The following is a 23427-nucleotide window of genomic DNA, read 5'->3' as shown; positions in this document are numbered from 1 at the left end:
GGTTTCCAAAGGTTTGGACCTTTGCACTTTTCTATGTAGTATGCAAATGAATAGCTCCTTTATTATTTTTGTAATGTGTCAGTCATTTGTCTTATTACGTCCTCACAATGCAAAGCAGTAAGTAGGCAACATTTTCCAATATCTTGTAACTTTTCATATATCACCTGTGGTGTAGCACATTATTAAAAAAAAAACTTAATATCCACTGCATTTAATCACAGATGTGCTGCAGCACAGGTGATATCTGAGAAGGTATGAAATACCGGCTTTATGTTGTTTCTTATTTAATTCTGTATTGATAAGTGTTGGAATCAAGGAGAACGCAGCACTATTCAGATGAGTTAACCAGTTTAACTTATATGACCTAGTGACAGGTACTCTATAGACCGTAATTTGAGCTTCTATATTTACATGATATACCTTTTTGTAGAGGTGTAAAAGTACTTTTATCTGTAGCCTTGCATTCATCTTAATAATAATATTTATTCATATGGCTTGGTGTATGTTCTGTCATGATGGGAAGTCATATTGGTAACTTTATGAAATCTTCACAATTTTATCTTTAGCTAAGCAAAACCTTCACGTTTCACATATGTAGGTGTTTTTAGCAAGGTAGTCATGAAATATCTCAGTTAAAAATTGAAAATAAAAAAGTTGTTGGACATCTGGTGTGTACAGGATTATATAAATGACTGAATGAAAAGTGAGCGTGCTGTAGCTGTTTTACAAAGGACATAAGTCACAGTATAACATTGTGGGTTTTAAATATGATTGTGCTGGCTACAAAATATAAATTGTTGATTTTTTTTGTTTCATTTCACAGATGGGGAGCTGTATTCAGGGACTGCAGCAGATTTTATGGGAAGAGATTTTGCCATTTTCCGCACGCTTGGAAATCATCATCCAATTAGAACAGAGCAGCATGACTCCAGATGGTTAAATGGTAAGCAGAACACCTATTATAAAACAAAGTGGATGTGGAAACACTTAGATTGTAAGTTCTGGAATAAACCGTTGAGAATAGTTAAAAATCTCAAGAATGCTTAGTTACTTTTTAAACTAATTCCATTAAACGAATGCTCTATTTTTATTTAAAAAATTTCTATGGATACTAATACTATTAATACACCTTATTTGAAGACAATTTAGCCATTCATATTTGAACTATTGGACATGAAACAAGCTTTTTTTAAACTTTCAATGCTATTGCATTTTAGAATGTAACAAAGTTTTTTGTATCTTTGATTTTACACTTCTCAACATTGAAATTGCAACACCAAGAAGGAAAAGTTTTAGAATTGTGAAAATACCAGGATCGATAGACATGTTAATGATATGCAAATTATAAAAAAATGAAAACAAAATATTCCAAACATCTCGATTGATTCAGTATCGAGTATGAGAGCCATGTGTAGAAATACACGCACTTACATGCTATCAATGAGGTTATTAATTTTATTCTGAAGAATGTTATGCCACGCTGAATGCACTTGGGCACACAAATTGCCAGGATTGGCTTCTGGAAACTCACTTTGCAATTACCGTCCAATGACATCCCAGATGTGCTCGATGGGAGACAAATCTGGAGATGCTGCAGGCCATGTTAGCACATTTAGGCCACACAGGCCGCTCACAGTAGCACCAGCAACATGCGGCCTGGCATTGTCCTGTTGAAAAACAGATTCTGATACACTTTGGAGAAATGGCTGTACCACTGTTTCCACGACCAAATCAATGTAACGCCGAGCTGTTAGTTTACCTAAAATAAAGCCTAGAGGGGTCCGGCTACTGTACATTATGCCACACCATAATCCTGAGAGTAGGACCGGTGTGACGTTCCCATATGAAGGCCTTTTCATGGCATTGCCCACGTGGTCTCCAGACCAATCTCGTAGCCCAATGTCATGCAAATGCCTTCTGATGGTTTGTTTCAACCCCAGCTGCCCTACGCTTAGGATGTGACATCCAATTTTATTTACAGTACAGAATGGATCACTACGCACCATTCTTCCAATCAGACGATCTGTCCATAGAGGTTCGCCTCCGTGCACCTCTTGCTGTCATTCCCATGCGTTGTTGTTCTCCAAACCTCTGGGGCACGCAACGTTGAACAGTTCTGACACCTTGTCCTAGGGGCGAAGCGATCTGCCACAGTAATAACCCATGGTCTCTCAGTTAAAGGATCCTGTCCCTCCCAGTTTGCAATAACTAGCACATCGACAAACAGGAGGCATCGCACAATCATTCTACAGCACTTGATCTGATTTTGAGGTTTCATGTGGCTAAAAAATGTTGCTTTCAATTTGGCTTTTATTCCCCTCCAACATGCCACAGATTGTAGCTAGGTGCTTAACGATTTGCATAACCTTACAGCTTGCCCTTCTTGGTGTTGCAATTTCAATGTTGAGGAGTATATTATTGCCATGTCTAAAGCAGGGGTGCAGGGCCACATTGTCAGATTGTACCACTCCCAAGAGCCACAATACAATTAATAGGGGTATTACCATTTGAGACATGTTGACAATATATGCCATAAATGTTTGATAGACGGGGATTCCCCTTCTGGGACTTTTATTTGTTGGGAGAATGGGGATCCCCTGCTCCCTTGTTTGGCACTCCAGAGGAAGAGTCAAGGTGGGCATTCATACACACAGTTCTATCTACTGAAGTTTATTGAGTTACTTACATTTGTATGTAGTCACTTCTCCACCTCATATCTTCCTCTTTGAACAGAGAGGAGTCTTCAAATATTGGGGTGCCGGAGATAGCTGGGTCCTCTGGGCTGCAGGTTGTGAATCCCTGGTCAAGAGAAATTTGCACTTAATAATTATATAATTTTACTTATGCCTACATCCATTCTAATATTAAGCTATATAAGGATAGGAAGCATGCAGAGGCATGTGCGCTGGGTGTTGTGTGCCAGAGCACCAAAATGCCACTCTGCCTTGGCCATGGTATATAGATAGTGGGCTAGGGCAGCAAACAGAATCATTATCACATGGGAATATTAGCTACAGCTTTAAGCTGCATCAACATTAATAGAACGATAATGCATAAATTTTGAGTGTCTATGGATGAACTTTTATTACTCCTTGCTTTTATCACCACTTTTAATGCTCTTTGTACTATACAAACCCTTTATAAGTTATTTGTCTTCTATTCCAATTGTTTATATTGTTGATACCTTCATGTAGCATCAACCAAAATTCTATTTGGGTCTTGGGAGCAACCGGTGCTGCTCAAACATGTATGGACAAACATATGTGATTGATTAAGAATAACCCTTTGCAGCCACAGTTCCCAAAATCAAAACACGGCGGTCACAAATGTGACAAAAATACATATTATAAAGTGTGAGAACTACATCAATAAAATTTGTTATGTGCATATTAAATATTTTACATTTTATATACAGTAGTAGTTTAAGTGTGTCTGGAGTAATTCCATATTGGTTCAAAACATTTGGATGGAAGAAGCAAATTAAAGTAAATTTGGATGGAACAAGTATGAAATAAAATTAAGTAAATAGATGAGACATTAGGGTGACATTGGCTACACCAGTGCCATGCTACTAATTTCAAGAGACAACTATTCCAATATTTATAATGAAGATATAGACATGTATGACATATTATTAACATGGTTTGCAGACACTCAGTGGAAATTAAATATTGGGACTCAATTGGATATATCTAATGGAATTGGAGCGAAAGTTACCCATATCCAGTTGAAACCTGTTGATTTACGTCACCTGCATATCTGGAAATGGCACGAAAGGTGAACCATATGCATAATGTCAACTGTTATTTTTTTACATATTTAGACGTTTTTTTCTTGCACAATGAGGGTTCGAGCAGTGCTCTCCTTACAAAGCTACTCATCTTTTGAATACATTCACATGCAAAACAGAGTGAAAAAAAATTATAGCCAAGTCAATAAACAATGTACTTTTTGGATTGTGTTAAAGAGGTTTATTTTTAAGATGTCAATGCAAAATGGAACACACACATACCAGACATGATTCTCATCATCATTGATCAATCTTCTTCATTCAGACCACCACATTGAACTTTCAGCTGGTGTTCAATACAGATTTACTGTTGACTGGGTAATTTGAGTTCATGTGCTTGGGGGAAGTTAAGAGACGAACCAGAAGGAGGATGTCCTGACAATACATGTCACTATGGTGTGACTGGCTTAACTGACATAGCTTTGTAAAGATCTCCTCCTGTGAAAATAAGACCCATTTGCAAATTAATTAGTTTCTGACGGCAGCTTGATTGTTGACCTAGAGTTTGTAGAATGGAAAAACAATCGGATTAGTGTGTGGTATACAAAAGCCCAATGGGGCATTTAGGTCTGTTTTTCCAATCTGTTGAAGACTAATAGAAGAAATCTATCCTTCCATAGAGCAATGGTGAAGGTTAAGTGTGAAATAACTATAGTAACAGAGACACAGTGTGTCCTATGGTCCAATGAATCAGGCCAACCCACTTGATACTTACTAGAGAGCCTGTATAGAATACAGCATGAAATAAGCCCCACATGGTATGCAGATCAGACTTACATTCATTAATCAATTACAAAGGTGTTAAAAAGAGACATTCAACCATTGGACGTGTCTTCAGAAACTCGAGTGAAACATTTAATTAATAAGAACAGAACAGTTTGAAGGAACAGAAGTAAAATGTTGGGAAAATAAACATCTTTTACAGAACGTAAAGGGGCTAGATGAACCACCCAAGATAGTTTATTGATTCTGTATATTGTGCTTCGTCAAATTATTATAAAAATCTGGTTGATAACCTGCTACTTGGTTTAATTGATTCATGAAAATACAATTATCTGTTAAATGAAATGTCAGGTTGAGAAAACCCATTTTATTTTGCTCTATTAGGGAATTCTGAGTTAATAGAGTAGGGTCCACTGTTCAAGATCTTCATCTCTTGGCCGGAGTAGAGAGCAGTTAGAAAGAGAGTCTCTTGCTCTGGCGGACCAATTAAGTTTAGTGGGCACTGTGTAATGCGTAATTTCCCCTGTGGTGCCGCTGCTGTGAAATTAAATCTTTACTGTTAGGTTCCCCCCAGATTACAGCTGATTGCAGGAGAATATCTAGTGATCTGGTTATTCTAAAGGGACCCTTATATCAAGTAGAGATTGTCCAAATTGGAGAACCCGTATAATTTTCTACAGTGAAGAAATCAGAATATTAACCCCCTTCCCGATGTCAGGAGGGGATTTATGAAGCGGGCTCATGGACTGAGCCCACAATATAATTTGCAGGTGTCCGCTGTATGTTACAGCTGATACTTGACTGCCTTGTGCGGGGTTTTTCCTTGTAAAAGATGTAAAACATAAAAAAAGCTATATAAATTTAGTATCGCCGTAATTGTATTGCAGAAGAGAGTTAACTCATTGTTTTTACCATACGGTGAATGCCGGTTAAAACAAAACTCAAAAAACAATGGTAAAATCACTTTTTCCCATTCCCCCAACCAATATTTTTTTGGCAGTTTCCCAGTACAATATATGGTACAATAAATGGTGCCTTCATATGACTATTTTGACGGAAAAATAAAAGTCATGGCTTTTGGAAGGTGGATAGGAAAAAGTGGCTACGTTTTTTGCAGCTTAATAAATAGCAACTTTATTGTAGAAGAAATTCCTCAAGTTGACTTAGCAGAATCTTTAACCTAGTTAGAATGATATACTTCATAGCCTTGTTTGAACAAAATATATATAACTATGTATAATTTTTTAAAAGATTCAGAAAAAACTGGTGGTTACCTTTAGGGCTGATGCATGTGAAATGAGTAAAGGGTTTTGTGAATGAGCCATATACTATATTTAGTATCAAGGACTGAATAGAATCTCATCATGTGAGACAAGAAAAGCCTATCCCAAAACAAGGCTTTCCTGATCTCACAGGACTGGATTTGACAAGTCGTCTTCTTTAAATACATGGCTCATTTACAGAGCTAAAATACAGATATAGCCAAGTTTATCTTTACTCACTTGATAACTTGCTGCAGCGTGATATGACACAACAAAAGCCATTAAAAAAAGTCAAGTTAAAGTTTCTTGCCATTGTGTATTTGATGCGCTAACCCGTTAGTGACCGCCAATACACCTTTTCACGGCAGCCACTAATGGGCTTTATTCTAATGCATACGCCTTTTCAGAGCACTGCATCAGAATAAATAAACAGAGCAGGGAGACGGTAAAGCTCCCTGCTCTCAGCTGCGGAGGTAGCTGTGGGCTGTGGGCATCCCTGCTCGAACGGGTGAGATCGATATAAGTATCGATCTCACCCGTTTAACCCCTCAGATGCGGTGCTCAATAGCGAGCACAGCATCTGAGTGGCTTTGGAGAGAGGGAGGGAGCTCTCTCTCTCTCCCACCGACACCCGGCGATAAGATTGCAGAGTGTCTGTGTCTTTTATGGCAGCCGGCTGCCTAATAAAGGTCTGCCTGTGGTAAATGCCTGCTAGATCATGCCAGAGGACAAAAGTATTGCAGTGTATTATAAAAGCGATCAGAGGATCGCATATGAAAGTCCCTTAGTGGGACTAGTAAAAAAGTAAAAAAAAGTTCAATAAAATTAATAAAAATAAATAAATGAAAAACCCACTTTTTCCCCTTACAAACTGCTTTACTATTAAAAAAACAAACTAAAGCAAAAAAGTTACACATATTTGGTATCGCCGCGTCCGTAACGACCCCGACTATAAAGCTATTACATTATTTAACCCGCACGGTGAACTGGTAAAAAAATAAAATAAAAAACAATAAAAAAATTGCTGTTTTCTGTGAATCCTGCCTTAAAAAAAATGTGATAAAATTAATCAAAAGGTTGCATCTACTCCAAAATGGTACCAATAGAAACTACAAGTCGTCCAGCAAAATAAAAGCCCTCATACAACTGCATTGGCGGAAAAATAAAAAGTTATGGCTCTTCAAATATGGAGACACAAAAACAAATAATTTTGAAAAAAAGGTGTTTTTACTGTGTAAAAGTAGTAAAACATACAAAATCTATACAAATTTGGTATCGTTGCAATTGTAACAACCCGCTGAATAAAGTTATTGGGTTATTTATACCACACTGTAAACGGCGAAGATTTAGGTTGCAAAAAATAGTGGCAACATTTCTGTTTTCTTTCTATCCCCCCCCCCCCCCAAAAAAAAAAAGTTAATAAAAGCTAATCAATAAATAATATGTACCGCAAAATGGTGCTATTAAAAAATTCAACTTGTCCCGCAAAAAACAAGACCTTATACAGCTATGTTGACGCAAAAATATCAAAGTTATAGCTCTTGGAATATGACCATGGAAAAACGTAAAAAAATACTTTGGTCATTAAGGTTTAAAATAGGCTTGTCATTAAGGGGTTAAAAGTCAAGATAAAGATGACTACATCCATACTACATGTGCATGAGCCCTAACAGAAATAATATCATATGCTAATTGTTTTTTTTAATTAAATAACAGCAAGTGACTATAGTTGTCCAAGTTGTCACGAACTGAAGATTTCAACATCGTTTAAGAAATATCTTTATGCAGCGCCTAATGACATCTGCCATGTTTTATACTGACCGTGATGACTACTATGGCCACCCTTTGCATGCTGATTAGAGATTGGAGGTTTACTTTTCTGTAATGAACTTCACTAAATATTTCCATAATTTGTCTGCCCAAGCGGACTTTAGTTTTGAGGTTTAATCTTCAGTCAATATGATCTTACCATATACAGTATGACTTGTATTAGACATTTAGGCTAGGACTTCACGACACCTCTTGGTTCTGAAAATCACAAGTTACAGTGACAATAGTTGCAGGTGACTTGAGATGATCGCAATAATTCCAATCATGTCGGAATACTTTTCTACATAAGGAAACCTTAATCAGTGCGATGGAAATGGTAACCTACAGTATGAGTTTACCTGTACCGCTGAGCGACCAAAAGTCGCCATGATGCCTGGAGCTTCCTTAGTATTTAGGGATATCTGCACTAATGAAAATATGTTGTTTACTACAGTAGAAACATTATTTTTGTTAATAGTATTTCTGTTTGTATATTAATCTTTATTTCACTGAATATGGCAGTTTGCAATAGTGTTGATGTTATGACACAAGATATTTCATTGATCTCAACACCTCTTTTTTGAATTGAAATAAATGTTATGCACATTGACACACTATGTATAAACTAATGATCAACTATGTACAAAAATAACTTTTGACAGTACTATTCTCCTTTTCCTATGGGTTTTTTGCTTTACCGATTGCTTCCTTCCATCCCCTATTTTCTTCTTCTAGCTCTTTTTTGTAGGATAGCGTGGGAAACGGCAGCAGCTGTCACAGTGCTTGTCACAGACTCAACACTGAGAGAGGGAAACTTAGGTCACTATGTAATGGGGCTACAGACGGTGGAAGTCAAAACTAGGAATGGAACTGAACTGTGAAACTGTGACATATTTATAGAACTGGGTTTGGAGATCAACAAAGTTGTTATAATAAAGTGACAGTGGAGAGATGGACAGTATGAAATTTGTGAAGTAAATAGTCTTGACTGAATAACTGCTAGATAAAGAAAATGTGAATCATTTTGGAAGCTTATATGTTGCAGTTGGATTTATATATATATATATATATATATATATATATATATATATATATATATATATAAAAAGCTAGTACCAGAGAATGTCCCTTTGTATATACTCTTAGTAATAATGATTTTGCTGTATAGGAGCTTGACTGTTCATGCTCGTTGTATTATACCTCCTCTGATCATTATTGTTGAACCAATTACTGTATGTTTAAAGCCTAGAAAAAATAATATTCTTCCCATTAAGCCTTTGTAGTTATTGAGTGGGGCAGTTGAGGGCCTAAGCACTGTTATCTCTAAGCCAGGATATCCAAAACCTTGAGCAGCATGACTGATCACTAAGAGGCCCATTCCCAGGAAATCTACAGGGGCACAGATTTTAATATAGCAATTTTAAAGCTGTGAGGAACTTAAAGATAACCGTAGTGATAATGAACATAAATGTGAATTATCTGAAATTCTTCATGTAAGGTTATTGTAATGATGGGGGTAGGGAAACGGACAAGTGAGCCCTAATCTACCCGCCACTCTGTCCCTGCCTACTTGCAACGACCCGCCCTAGGCGACGGGGTACAACTGGGCGGCGGTCCCTACGCTCAGTAAGTGCACGAGACAAACAGACAAGTGTACACAAAGCTAAGGGAAATGGGGCAGTCGCCCACGGCAACACCGTGAGCAACAAGAGTGGTGAACGAGCCGAGTCAAACCAGGAGTGAACGAGGTACCAAACGCAGAGCAGGAGAGTAGTCAGTAAGCCAGGGTCAGTATAGAGCAGGATCAAATAGTTAGAAGCTGTAGCTGGGCCAGGAAACCACACGAGAAGAATCACAAGCAAAGGAGGAACAGGAAAGGCAGTTACAAATAGACAGAGGGCGGGAGCTAGCTCCGTCTGGCCAGGCTGCGATAGGCTCTCCCACTGCTAAGCCTGCAATCCTGAGTGGTGGAAGATGGAGTCAGTATCAGAGACATAGACTCAGGTGCAGACTGATTACCTATGGGCGTATACACAGAAGTTGTGCCTGGGAGATCCTTTACAGTTATATTTGGATTCTTTGTCAAAGTAAGGGCCTGTTAACATCAGCGTTGCCTCTCTGTTGAGTGGTTCCATCAGAGATTTCTGTTGGCTTAACCCCTCAACGGAAAGGCAAACTGAAAAACTTGATCTCATTGGTGATGAAAACATTGCTAATGTTTTCTGTTTGTCACCGTTGTGACAGGGTCCCGTTGTTTTTGATGGAATTAATAGTGCAGTCGACTGGGGGGGAAATGGAAGCTAACGTTTCAATTTGCCTTTCCATTGAGGGGTTCAACCCGATGGACTCCTCAGACGGAACCCCTCAATGGAAGGGCAATGCTGATGTGAACACAGCCTTAGGGTGCGTTCACATATATCAGTTGCATCAGCATCAGTTTTTTTGGCTCTTAAGTGATTGCAACTGATGCAAAAACTGATGCAAAAATGTATCAGTTGCCATCAGGCTTTTTCACAATTTTTAGTACAAAACCATCTGTTGTTCACCAAAAAGGTAGTCTAAGGTCTGAAAATGTGCCAATTTTATCAGTGGTGCATATCATGTGATAGATTGGATACATGATAGATTAGATACTTGTGTACCATTTCAGGGCTCTCCTTCTCTGCTACGGCCTCAGCGCTACACTGGTCTAGCACACACACATTGTAATGTCACGTGTGTTATATTCAGTGCAGCGTCAAGGCCGGCGCCAAGGCAAGAGAGAGCCCAGAAGGCAGCTGCTGTCTACTGACCTCAGATCAGATCTTCGAAGCAGCCTTGTGAGCCTGCAAAGATGCCAAACACTAGGCCTAACTTCAGGGAGTAGATCGTTTTAGGAGCCTTTACAGCTACCCAATCCCACCCCTCATCTCCTACCCACCCACACCACACAGGGATTGCTGTTGTTTCTCGTTACACAACAGGGTTCGGTGTTGGCCTTTAAAAACTGCCGTCTAGGTCAGTTTTTGATGGCCGTTTTGCATCTGTTTTGTATCCGTTCCGTGTCAGTGACAAATTTTTAAAAACAGATGAATTTCATGTGTAGATAATGAAACAGTGCCCTCTGTAGATAATGCTGCAGTGCCCTCTGTATATAGAGCCACACAACCCCTGTAGATAATGCCACAGTTCCCTCTGTAGATAGTGACACACTGCTCTCTGTATATAGTGACACACACCCACTGTAGATAATGAAACAGTGCCCTCTGTATATAGTGCCACACAACCCCTATACATAATGCCACAGTACCCTCTTTAGATAGTGCGGCATCCCCCCTGTATATAGTGCCACAGTGTCCTCTGTATATAGTGCCACACACCCTATAGATAATGTTGCAGTGCCCTCTGTAGATAATGCCACAGTAACCCCTGTAGATAATGTCACACAGCCCCCCCTGTAGACGGCGCCACACAGTGCCCCCTGTAGATTGTGCAACAATCTGAGACTGTTTTCTCGTGACACATTGTACTTTAAGTTAAAATTTGGTTGATACATTCAGTATTTAATTGTGAAAAACACCAAAATTGAACAAAAAATTGCAAAAATTAGCATTTTTCTAAATTTAAATGTATCTGCTTGTAAAAAAAATAGTAATACCACACAAAAGTTGGAAATTAACATTTCCCATATGTCTACTTTGTTGCATCGTTTTTTGAACATTCTTTTATTTTCTAGGACGTTACAAGGCTTAGAACTTTAGCAGAGATTTCTCACATTTTCAAGAATATTTCAAAAGGCTATTTATACAGGGACAAGTTGAGTTGTGCAGTGGCCTTGATGGGCCTATACAATACAAACCCCCATATGTCACCCCATTTTAAAAACCGCAACCCCCAAAGTATTCAAAACAGCATTTACAAAGTTTCTTAACCCATTAGGTGTTTCACAAAAATTACGCAAAGTGGGCGTGAAATTTTAATTTTTTTTTGCAGAAATTCATATTTAATAAAAAAAAATTCTGTAACAAAGAAGGTTTTACCAGAGAAACACAACTCAATATTTATTGCCCAGATTCTTCAGTTTTTAGAAATACCCTACATGTGACGCTAGTTGGCTAATTTCCTGAAGCACAGGTCTCAGAAGCAAAGGAGCACCTACTGGACTTTGGGGCCTTCTTTTTATTAGAATATATTTTAGGCATCATGTCAGGTTTGAAGAGGTCTTGTGATGCCAAAACAAAGGAAACGACCCCAAAAAAAGACCCCATTTTGGAAACTACACCCCAGAAGGAATTAATCTAGGGGTCTAGTGAGCATTTTGACCTCACAGGTGTTTCATAGATTTTCTTCAATAAGATGTAGCATTAGCTAAAAAATTTCTCAACAAATAAAGGAAAAAAGAAACCCCAACATTTGTAAAGCTATTTCTCTGGAGTACGTAAATTCTCCATATGTGGTCATAAACAGTGTAGTGAGCATTTTGACCCCACAGGTGTTTTCTAGTTTTTATTAGAATTGGGCAGTTAAAATGAAATAAATATTTTTTCTTTTCAAATAAAGGAGAAAAAGCACCCAAACATTTGTAAAGCAATTTCTCCTGAGTACGGCAATACCCCATATGTGGTCATAAACTGCTATTTGGGCACACAGTAGGGCTCAGAAGGGAAGGAGCACCATTTTGCATTTGGAGTGCAGATTTTGCTGGATTGGATTATGGGCACAATGTCGCATTTGCAAAGCCCCTGTGGGACCAAAACAGTGGAAATCACCCAGAAGTGACCCATTTTGGAAACTACACCCCTCAATGTATTCTGCTAGGAGTGTAGTGAGCATGTTAACCCCGCAGGTGTTTTCCAGAAATGAATGTGCACTCGATGTTGCAGAGTGAAAAGGGGAATTTTTCCATAGATATGCCAATATGTTGTGCCCAGCTTGTGCCACCATTACAAGACAGGTCCCTAATTATTATGCTGTGTTTCCCGATTTTAGAAACACCCTACATGTGGCCCTACTCTTTTGCCTTGACATTTGACAGGCCTCAGGATTCAAAGAGTACCATGCGAAACTGAGGCCTAATTTGGCGATTTACAAAGTATCAGTTCACAATTGCAGAGGCTCTGATGTGAAATAATAAAAGAAACCCCTGATAAGTCACCACATTTTGGAAACTACACCCCTCAAGGCATTTCTTAAGGGGTGTAGTGAGCATTTTCAGCCCACAGGTCTTTTCCATAAATGAATGTGCTGAGGATGGTGCAAAGCAAAAATTGAAATTTTTCCCTAGATATGCCATTTCATTGGCAAATATGTTTTGCCCAGCTTCTGCCACTGGAGACAAACACCCCAAAAATTGTTAAAAGTGTTCTCCTGGGTATGGCGATGCCATATGTCTGGAAGTAAACAGCTGTTTGGGCACACAGTAGGGCTCAGTAGGGAGGGAGCACCATTTGGCTTTTGGAGTGTGGATTTTGCTTGGTAGCAGTTTTGTTTGGTGTATTACTGGTATTTTAGTTTATAATGTGTGGGTACATTTAAGCCAGGCAGAGTACATCAGGGGCATAGTCAGGTGGTATAATAATGGGGTAAAAAAAATATATAAAATAATCCATAGATGTGTGGTACGTTGTGAAGCAATCCTTTCTGCAGAGGCCAGCGTCGCACTGATAAATGGTGTCGTCTCTTAACCCCCTTTTGGTACATATTCTGCAGAATTTGGCTGGGAAATTGTTGTCCTGATATAATACGGGCACGCTTGCTTCCAGCAGACATGTTTGAGTCCTACCCTTCCTGGTTCCCTAATTTTAGGGCCTTGATAAATCGCCGCTTGAAACAGGAGAAATGTTCTCCCCGGGCCTGCACTACCGCATATTTTTCTTTCCTGACTTATTGGAGCCTTAACTAATTTTATTTTTTCATAGGCGTAGTGGTATGAGGATTTTTTTTTTACAGGACGAGCTGTAGTTATTATTGGTATCATTTTGGGGTACATGCGACTTTTTGATCACCTTTTATCCTATTTTTTGGGAGGCAAGGTGACCAAAAAACAGCAATTCTGTCGTAGTTTTTTTCATACAGCTTTCACCATGCATTATAAATGACATATTTACTTTATTCTGAGGGTCAGTACAATTCCGGCGATACCAAATTTATAGTACTTTTATGTTTTACAACTTTTTGAACAATAAAATTACTTTTGTAAAAATAATGTATTTTTCCTGTCGCCATGTTGTGAGAACCATAACATTGTTATTTATTCGTCAACAAAGCTGTATGAGGGCTTATTTATAGGTACCATTTTGGATACATGTCAATGTTTGTAGGGCAAAGTGGCCAAAAAACTGAAATTCTGGCATTCTTTTTTTAAGTTTATTTTTTTACACCCTTCACCGTGTGGAATAAATAACATAATATTTTCATAATATTTTTTATAATTCAGGTCATTATGGTCGCGGCAATACCAAATATGTATGGTTTATTTATTTTTTTCAATAATAAAGGACTTAATAAGGGAAAACGGGCGATTGTGTTTTATTCTATCACTTGATGCTTTTATTATATTTTTTTCAACTTATTTTTTCACTTTTTTTACACTTTTATTTTAGTCCCACTTGAAGGTCCAACTGTCAGTTGCCGATCTGCTGCCAACCACTAAGGTGCATCTAAGGGGTTAATGGCAGGAATCGGAGCGAGCTTCGGTCCCTGCCATTACAGGTGGATGTCAGCTGTAACATACAGCTGACATCCACCACTGATGATGCTGGTTCATCTCCTGAGCCGGCACCATCTTGCCGACGGCTACGGAAGCCTTTTAGGAAGGCGGGCCCCTCTGGGCGGGGCCTGAATGGCTTCCGTACTAGGCAGACCAGTAGGCCACTATTAGGCCTCCGGTTGCCATTGCAGCCACCGGCACCCCGGCAATTTCCTTGATGGGGTGCCGATGAGCTGCAAACACCTTAAATGCAGCGATCGCTTTTGACTGCTGCATTTAAGGGGTTAATGGCGGGGATCAAAGCTAACTTTGGTCTCCGCCATTACAGCAGGGTGACAGATGTAAGATACAGCTGACATCCGGGGATGACGGCACCAACTCAACTTATGAGCCGGTGCCATCTATTTGTTGTTAGTATACAACAATTTACGGGAAGCACTGGCTATCCATGACGTATACTTACGACAAATGACGGGAAGGGATTGAACAGAAATTCCCGGCAGGCTTGGCTTGCAACACAATTAAGTCCATGGGTTTTGCTTTAAACTTATTAATACAGAAGATAAGTTATACCTTAATGTAATTAAGGGGACTTCTGCTGTAAGATAAATCATTCCTAAATACTCATGCACCTGGTAAATGTTTCCCCTAATCAATTTTCTTGGCACCATGGCTAAAGGGGACTGCCACATTAGGAACAAAGGTATAAAGCTAGCATGTCTCCTTTTCCTAGCCATTGCAGCACGTACAGCAGAATTTATTATTTTCCACATTACAGAACCATGGCTATCTATCATACCAGGAGATTTCCATCTAATTCTTAAGGGCAGAACAAAAACTTCTCATATGAATGACAAGCCAGTAGAACTAGACATAGTAAGGGATCTGGAGGAAACTTCCCTGTGTTTAGTTAATACCCTTCAGGAGTATCTTACCCTGTCTGCCCCTCACAGAGCGGATATTACAAATCTCTTCATCACTTCCAGACCTCTGTTCCGAAAAGCATCGGCTATTACAATTAGAGGCTGGATCTTATTTGCAATGAAAAGCGCAGGCATAGATATCAATTTATTCAAAGCCCATTCTATCAGTGCTGCAGCTTCCTCCAGGGCTGCAGCCAAAGCTATTCCTTCTGCTTCCATACTCCGAGCTGCTGGATTGCCCTCTAGCAAAACCTTCGTCAAGTTCTATTGGCGTCCTTCCGAAACACAACGTCTTGAATTTCCCAGTGCTACCACCAGGTGTGTGCTACTCTACCCATTAGCTGGTACTAGGTAGCTGTCTCTCTGAAGAACAAAGACAAGTTTGCAGGAATCTATGACCTGCAAATGGTATTTGTTCTAGGGGAAAAGACAGCCATCTAGCAACAGCGACCCTCCCATTCTCCCTCCCTAACAAGGTTGTCCTGTAGTAGCAGCCTTCTTAATGTCTCTATCTTTTAGGTCAGCAAAAAAAAAACTGAGACAAGGGAGCCATCCGCATACCGAATACAAGAAATAGCTACTGGTCTGGAGGCTTCACTCCTACACTGAGTTTTACTTCATACTCTCAGGATCCTTACTTGTGTACTACTGGTTTCAATTCCACGTACCGCTCCTTATCAACCATTCCAGATGAGACAGACATCTGTTAGACCTCATTTTAACCTCTGTTTTGACCTTAAATCATCAAATAACATTACTGATCATGTTTCCATGCTTTATTTAACTCCCTCTTGGTTATCGAGAATTTGGACTAGCCATCTTGCCTCCTTGGGGAGAGTTCCCGTGCTCTTGCGACGTGACCGGATCACATCCAGGAAGGCCCGGGGAGGCTGCTATCTGCACCCATTAGCTGTTGCTAGATGGCTGTCCTTTACCCTAGAACAAATAATGTTTGCAGGTCATAGATTCCTACAAACTCTTCTAAGGTCGGTATCAGTAATATTTTCTTTATAGCCACTACTTTAATATTTCCCAGAACTGCATATTTATTTATCTTCTCCCTAATTTTTGTTTTGTTTCAATGTAAAACATATATTTAGATCCCTACCAATAACAAAAATATACTACTTAATATTCTTCTCCAAAGAGGAAGGTTTGTAATATTTACAATTTCCTGTTTTTCAACAAAAGAAATTATGTTGCTGTCATAAATAGTTGTTTTAAATGTATCATACACCTCTTGGAAAGTAAGGAATTCCCATCACAATTCCCAGGGTGATAAAGAATGACTGTATGCATTATGCTAAAAATTGTTCCAGATCATGATCTGCTGTTTGTTAATAGTACTGAAAAGGGGGGTGTTAACGCAGAGAGTCCATTACATTATCAGATGCCCTTTGTGAAATAATTTTGAACCTATTCCAAGTTTAATTTAAGACATAGCTTAAACCAGGTGGTAGAATTCAATGGAAATATGAATCATTGGTCATTTTGCCACAAGTAGTCATTTTTATGCGTTTTCAGGGAATTGTAAAACACCAATGAGAGAGGGAGTTACAATACAGATTGATTTTTTGAGCTTTTATTATGACCAAGATGCTTTAAATAGCAGATATCCTGTCTCAAGTGCTTAACAATGCAAACAAAGTCGTAAAACAGTGTCATAGAAAAAGTCAAGGCAAAGTCAAATTGTCCTGATTCTGGAAAAAGAGAACCCATCATTGTACTCTTCATTTTGCTCGAGAAATGCATAAAAACAAATGCTTTCAATTGCTTTTGTAACAAGCTGTAGCTACAAATGAGTTTGTATTGTGCATGGAAGATGAATTGGTGACCACAAAAGATTTAGCCAGTAATCAATCAATGTCCTTTGTAGCATTTCAAGAATACAAGAAATGTGTGGTATCATTGTATATTGCAAGCAATTGGGGATGGTGCCCAAATGCTTCACAGAGATTTGTAAGTTGGAAACCTACCTGATGCCAAGTGAGTGTCCGAAGCCAGGCAGCTCTAATGAGATTCCCTTTTTTGCAATGCCTTTAGGCTTTCTCCCCGCCAAACCTTTGACAACTTTATTACCAATCTAAAGTATGGTAGATGTTCAACTGTCTTCTCTCAAAACCAACACAGCAATGAAACTGTTATATTCGTAGTCAAAATATGTTTTGTTTATGTTTGAACTATTCTGCTTGTACACTTTCTTAATTTGTAAAATGAAATTTATTTATTTCTCTGCTAATCTGTATTGTTTGCCCTAGTTTATTTTTGGATGGGTTTTTGGAAATATTGAGGTTTCTGAATTATGGTGTTCATTTGCAGTCATTGAAAGCCCCTTAGGCTTAATATGAATCACAAAACAAATTTGTTAAAGATGATATGCTGTTTTGGCACATGTTTCTTGATATTGCCATTTTAACATTTTGTAGTTTACTTTCCCATGAGTTGTGCATTCTGATTTTCTAATTCATCATAATATCTAAAGTAGAGGTGTAAACTATGTACGCAAAGACCACAAGTGGGGACCTCGGATCTAAATATGAACCTGATTGCCACAAGTCCGGCAGCTAAAACCTCCTAGTAATTTGCTGTTATCACTTGAAGAAGCTACCACTCGAGGGGATATGTGAAATAATATGTCAAATAGACCAATATAGGTTACACAGTTTTCCGGCGCAGGAGAAACACTTTACCGTGATTATCTACTCTGGCAATTAGAGGTGGGTTCTAAGTGGGGGTCCACCTCTATTATGTCCATATGCCCTAATAGGGCAAATAGATAGTAGTTGTCTAAATGGGATAACCTATTTAAGTAATGCTTAAATTAAAGGTATTTGTGGAAAGAGATTCTAGGAAATTGCAATTGCTGCATAAATGAGTTATCTAAAAAGTGCTTTATCTGTCTGTAAGCTCTAACCACATTAAAAAAAAAAAAAAAAAACATTTTTCTATTCTGCTTAGATCCTAGGTTCATTGGTGCATATCTAGTACCAGAGAGTGACAACCCAGAAGATGACAAAGTATATTTTTTCTTTCGTGAAAATGCAATAGATGGTGAACACACTGGAAAAGCCACACATGCAAGGATAGGGCAATTATGCAAGGTACTGTATTATAAAAGCAAAATATGGAAAAAAGAGTGAAATAAAGAGCAACTTGTATCATTTACTTATAAAAATGGTGTAGTACTTATGAACTGAAAAAAAAAAAAACCTTCCAATCCTACTTGTATCACTCCAACCCCTACATGTCAATGTACTATCCCCGGTTCTTATTCATCGTGAAATCCACATGCTGTTTGAATAATTTGAGCAAATTTGTAAAATTTGAAATGTTTTAACACTCTTCAAACTTCTGGCCAAACTTCTTGTAGCCTTGTAGGAAATATAAGATCACACTTATTTCAATTGTACTGATGAAGTATTGAACATTGGAAGCTTCCCCTTTTGCTCTTATAAGACATTGAAAAGTTATCTCAACCAAATAAATTTTTTGGAATATTTGAATAGAAAAATGTGATAAGGAATATTACTAAGTTTTGATTAGCAGATCATATGTTTTGATGGATTTCTCGTCAAGAGATTCTTAAATGGTTATTTTGAGCAAAAATGACTTCCAGTCATATAAGACATATACTGTTTCAGGTCACGACCTCAAACAAGCAAAGCATTGTGCAGTGATGTTAGTAACAGGAACCAAACTGTAACACTGTATTAATGCAGATGATTGTTTGCCACATGTAGGGTTAGAAACAGTATACATTGTCATCAGTTTAAGTCCTATATAAATTAATATGACCCATTTTTTGTAATTAAAAAAAATATTGAAAACACCTGTATAAGAATAAAAAAAATCACCAATATGGACAGAGCTCATGTTATGCTTTTGTGTAATGAAAAAAGAGCCAGATCAAAAACAAGATTGAAAATATGATACAAAATGACAATATTGTATGCATTAGTTGTTAAATTAGATTGGATCAGTTGAACAAAAAAATAAAATCACGCAAATATTCTAGACTGAATGTGTCTTTTTTGGTGTGTGAGCATCATGCGACACATAAATATTTGATATAGTCCCAAATTTAATAGAACCTTCAAATTGGGAATATCTATTTGAGTTTGGATTAAAGTGGATCTACCATTATACTGGAGATCTGCTACACTATTTGCCCAAATGGCACAAATATTTTGCCATTAGGCTAAGAGACTAACAATTAGTTATGAGTCTGCTGTATTTATAAAGGGAACGTTCCCCCGTCTCTCCCCACGTTTCCCCACCTCTCTCACTAGTGTCTGATGGTTACTGTGTATCTGTATGTATACACGGCAGCCATCAATCACTGGTGAAGGAGAATGTGGGGAGCACTCCCCTCTTTAATAAAGTTAGCTCATAACTATGTTTGTGCTGTATTCTTTAAATTGTTCTATTAGCCAAACGAAATGGTTCTATTAGCCAAACGGCCCAAGCATTATGTGCCATTTGGCATAGCATAAGCATAGTATGATCACAGATCCGCTTTTTGAAGAATTCTATTGGTCCATACTGTAGCTATTTGTGTCTCCAATTTACATTGATGCATATGGAGGGGTTTTCTTATGAGAAAAAGAATTTGGCATGCTCCAGCTTATTACCCAAGGGTATCATGTACCTGTTGTGCAGTCCATTCACCTCCGTACAGGCCCAGGCACGTGGATTAATGAAGTCACTGTGTGAATGAGGCCTAAATGTTATATACGTTGAATTGAAAAAGAAAAGCAAAGTAAAATCTACCTAAGGTCTACAGGTTTTATAGCAAAAAATATTTTATGTTGACTAGATGTTTTAAAAATCAAGCATTTACTGTATCTAAAGCATGAATTTAGGTGTCCCTACACCATGGATTTTCATCTGGCCCTTATCAGAATGCCATTGCCTGTAGTATTGCTTTTTAATTTATTTATTTATTCATTTTTTCTTAACGCTAAAGAAGTCAATAAAGTAATCTCTCCCTGCTGGGATTAGACTGCAAAAAAAACCCTATCCCTAACACTTTAGTTTTTATTTGCTAAAGGCATTTACTTTTTATTATACGAAAAATAACAAATATTTGGCAACAGATTGATGTCAAGTATTTTTGCACTTTTCTCATAAAGAGACATCTTATTATTTTTAATAAGAGATCATACACCAGATGTTTAAAGTGTTTAGAGTGCAATACATATGTATATTTATGCCCAATGGCATTTGAATATGTTATTCATCAAAAACTCCTCTAGAGTATGTGCTGTGATGACAAAAACCACAAATCCTTATGAGCAACACATTTGAGATATTTTCCAAATGCAAAACAAAATCATGTTCTTTCCCCAAGAGACTAAACACACTAACATATTGCACAGCAACATAATTTATATCAGAGGACAAATCTAACATTGCTGGAATGTGCTATAGCATGGGAGCTTGTTATATACTGTACATTTCTATTACAATAAAAAAAAATGCAGCCATGATAAAAACATATCAACAGACTGTAAATGGAAATATAAGACATGTGGTAGTTGCTTGTTATTTATGGGTTGGCAACATTATTTTAAAACAAATCTGTTTTTTTAAGTTTGAAAGAATTTATTTTTTAAATTATTGACAGAATGATTTTGGTGGGCACCGAAGTTTGGTCAACAAGTGGACAACGTTCCTTAAGGCTCGATTAATTTGTTCTGTTCCTGGACCTACTGGAATTGATACACATTTTGATGAATTACGTAAGTGTCATTTTTTATTAATCAACACATTATTATTATTATTATTGTTTAATATTAATCCCTTGTGTAGCATATTTTTGAAGTCTTATGCCAAGGTATTGAGTACATTTTCGAACATAGTGCAAAACATCTATTTTCTGATAATCACCTTCAAAAAGTAAAAAAAAAAAAAAGAATATTAAAATAAAATAATAAATAAAAAATAGGGGGAAAAAACTACACATTTGTAACATTATTTTATAATATATTTGATTGCATTTTCAACTATTTTATGTACAGGAAATATAAAGCAATATTACAAGACATATTCTCAATATTACAAGAAATATTCTTTCTCAATTTTAAAACTGACACACTTGATAAATGTGCTGTTCCTTAGGTCAAAGCATAATGTCACTGTAATTAATTCTAGATTCTGATTTCTATATAGTTGTATGAAAAGGATGAGTGTTTGAAAAGAATGCACAATAATTAAAATGACTTCTTCTCATAGCATACTTACTTTAAGATGCCTAACAGAATATAAACGCCACAAAGCAATTCATTAGAAAATTAATAAAATGTGATAATCATACAAAATTCTGAAATGTATAGGTCAAGTTGTTATATAATGGCAATATCCCATAAGGACAACAAATTTCCATATGGCCTAGTAGAGCAAATAGATGTAGTATAGCTCCTGTAGTATATGGTCGTCCATTCATTTGCATGGCTGCTGCGTAATATAACATTTCCGCTGCATGTCACTCAAGGATTTTGATTTAGCACTAAAGTGATTTATATAGAAGACATACTAAGCTTAAAACACATTATTGTATCTCGTTTTATGCAACCTAAGATATAATTCACTTTTCGATTATGCTAATCTTGATGTTGACCACCAATGTATTCTTCAACTGTATTTCACTTAAAGTAAGAGAAGCAAGGCTAGTATCCAGGCTTAGATGCATAGCTTTACTTTTGTCAAACATTTTATCCTATTGTTGCCCTGTGAAGGCTATCTCAGTATAGTATATGTACTCAATCTGTATCCAAATTTGTAATTCTGTTATAGTATGTAAGATGCTTTCTCTTCTGTTATAGAGGATGTGTATATCATGAACTCCAAAGACCCAAAGAATCCAGTTCTGTATGCAGTTTTCACAACGTCAAGGTATACATGTTAATATGCTCTCCCCTGATTCATCAAGCATGGTTTAATATCTTGTATCTATCATATAAATATAAGTAACTAATAAAAGAGCAGATTTTACAGATCAAACCAATTTAACTGATAATTAAATTTACATTTGGAGTGGATCCAGTGAGATTGTAGCTTGTACTATTACCATTGTGAATTTAATGTTGGTATTACCCTATTTGGTATATTAACCATGTTTTTATTGCATTTTTCTTTTTTTCTAGTAATGTATTCAAGGGTTCAGCTGTATGTATGTATAGCTTGTCTGATGTACGAAGAGTGTTTTTGGGTCCATATGCTCACAGAGATGGTCCAAATTATCAATGGGTGCCTTATCAAGGAAGAGTTCCTTATCCAAGACCTGGAACCGTAAGTATCTTCATAAAATGTACTGTAAACATATATGAAAGCGTATGCAGCTATGGCTGAAATCTATATTGTCCTTAAAAATCATTCACTTTCTTTGAACATTTTTATGTTTATAAGGGAAATTTTTTTAATTACTTTGCATCTTACAGAAATATCTTCCTCTTTGGACAAGTGCTACTGGCGACCTGGTCTAAACATAAAAATAAAGTTGTTTAGGGGTGTAAATACTTTTAAAAGTACCATATAGTTATATCTCCAAATAAAAATTATATTTCCTTTACTGAATATACTAAATTAAAACATATACCTTTTTTAAAAAAAAAACAAAACAAAAAACCTGTGTATTAGTGTGTTTGGTGCAACTTTGTAATTACTTTTTATTGAAAAATAATTTTTAATTTTTCAGATACAGCTGCTTTATATTCTGTATACAGAGCAGCTGTATCTTGGGCTGAGACCTTAATTCGTCAGGTCTGTGGCACCGACTGGTTCAGTGACAGCGGGTGGATCCATCTGTTACGATCACATCTAAGTTATGATCTAAGTTCGATGTGATCGATAACAGCTTAATCACAGAACCCGCTGTCACTGAACCCATCAGTGCTGCTGACCTTACGGATTCAGGTGTAAGCACAAGATACAGCTGCTCTGTATACAGAATACAAAGCAGCTGTATCTGAAAAAGTAAAAAATATTTTTATTAAAATGTAATTACAAAGTTGCACAAATCACACTGATACACATTTTGATAAAAAAAACAACTAATTGTTTTCAAAGGTATACATAGCCTTTAAAGTAAGAGAAATCTAAGAATCTAAATTCTAAATAAAATAAAATAACTGAACTTTGCAAGTGATAGTACATTAACTCATAGAAAGTGTGAACTTCGAAATCTGTTTGATAGTAATACTAGCTTGTTTGTGACAATATTGATTTTCATTC

General features: G+C 37.2%; 1 protein-coding gene across 1 annotated transcript in view; it reads left to right on the top strand.

Moving 5' to 3' along the window:
* SEMA3A (semaphorin 3A) overlaps positions 1-23427 on the top strand; it is a 239240-nt gene that overhangs the window by 164356 nt on the left and 51457 nt on the right. The window contains exons 6-10 of the mRNA XM_075857367.1: positions 824-943; positions 18154-18296; positions 20822-20936; positions 22020-22089; positions 22341-22485. Of these exons, the coding sequence (XP_075713482.1) occupies positions 824-943; positions 18154-18296; positions 20822-20936; positions 22020-22089; positions 22341-22485 (593 nt within the window). The remainder of the gene's footprint in view (positions 1-823; positions 944-18153; positions 18297-20821; positions 20937-22019; positions 22090-22340; positions 22486-23427) is intronic.

The sequence above is a fragment of the Rhinoderma darwinii genome, chromosome 3 (genome assembly GCF_050947455.1).
Source record: "Rhinoderma darwinii isolate aRhiDar2 chromosome 3, aRhiDar2.hap1, whole genome shotgun sequence".
Lineage (NCBI taxonomy): Eukaryota > Metazoa > Chordata > Amphibia > Anura > Rhinodermatidae > Rhinoderma > Rhinoderma darwinii.
The sequence above is the reverse complement of the archived record's forward strand: the minus strand, read 5'-3'. Positions and strand labels throughout refer to the sequence as shown.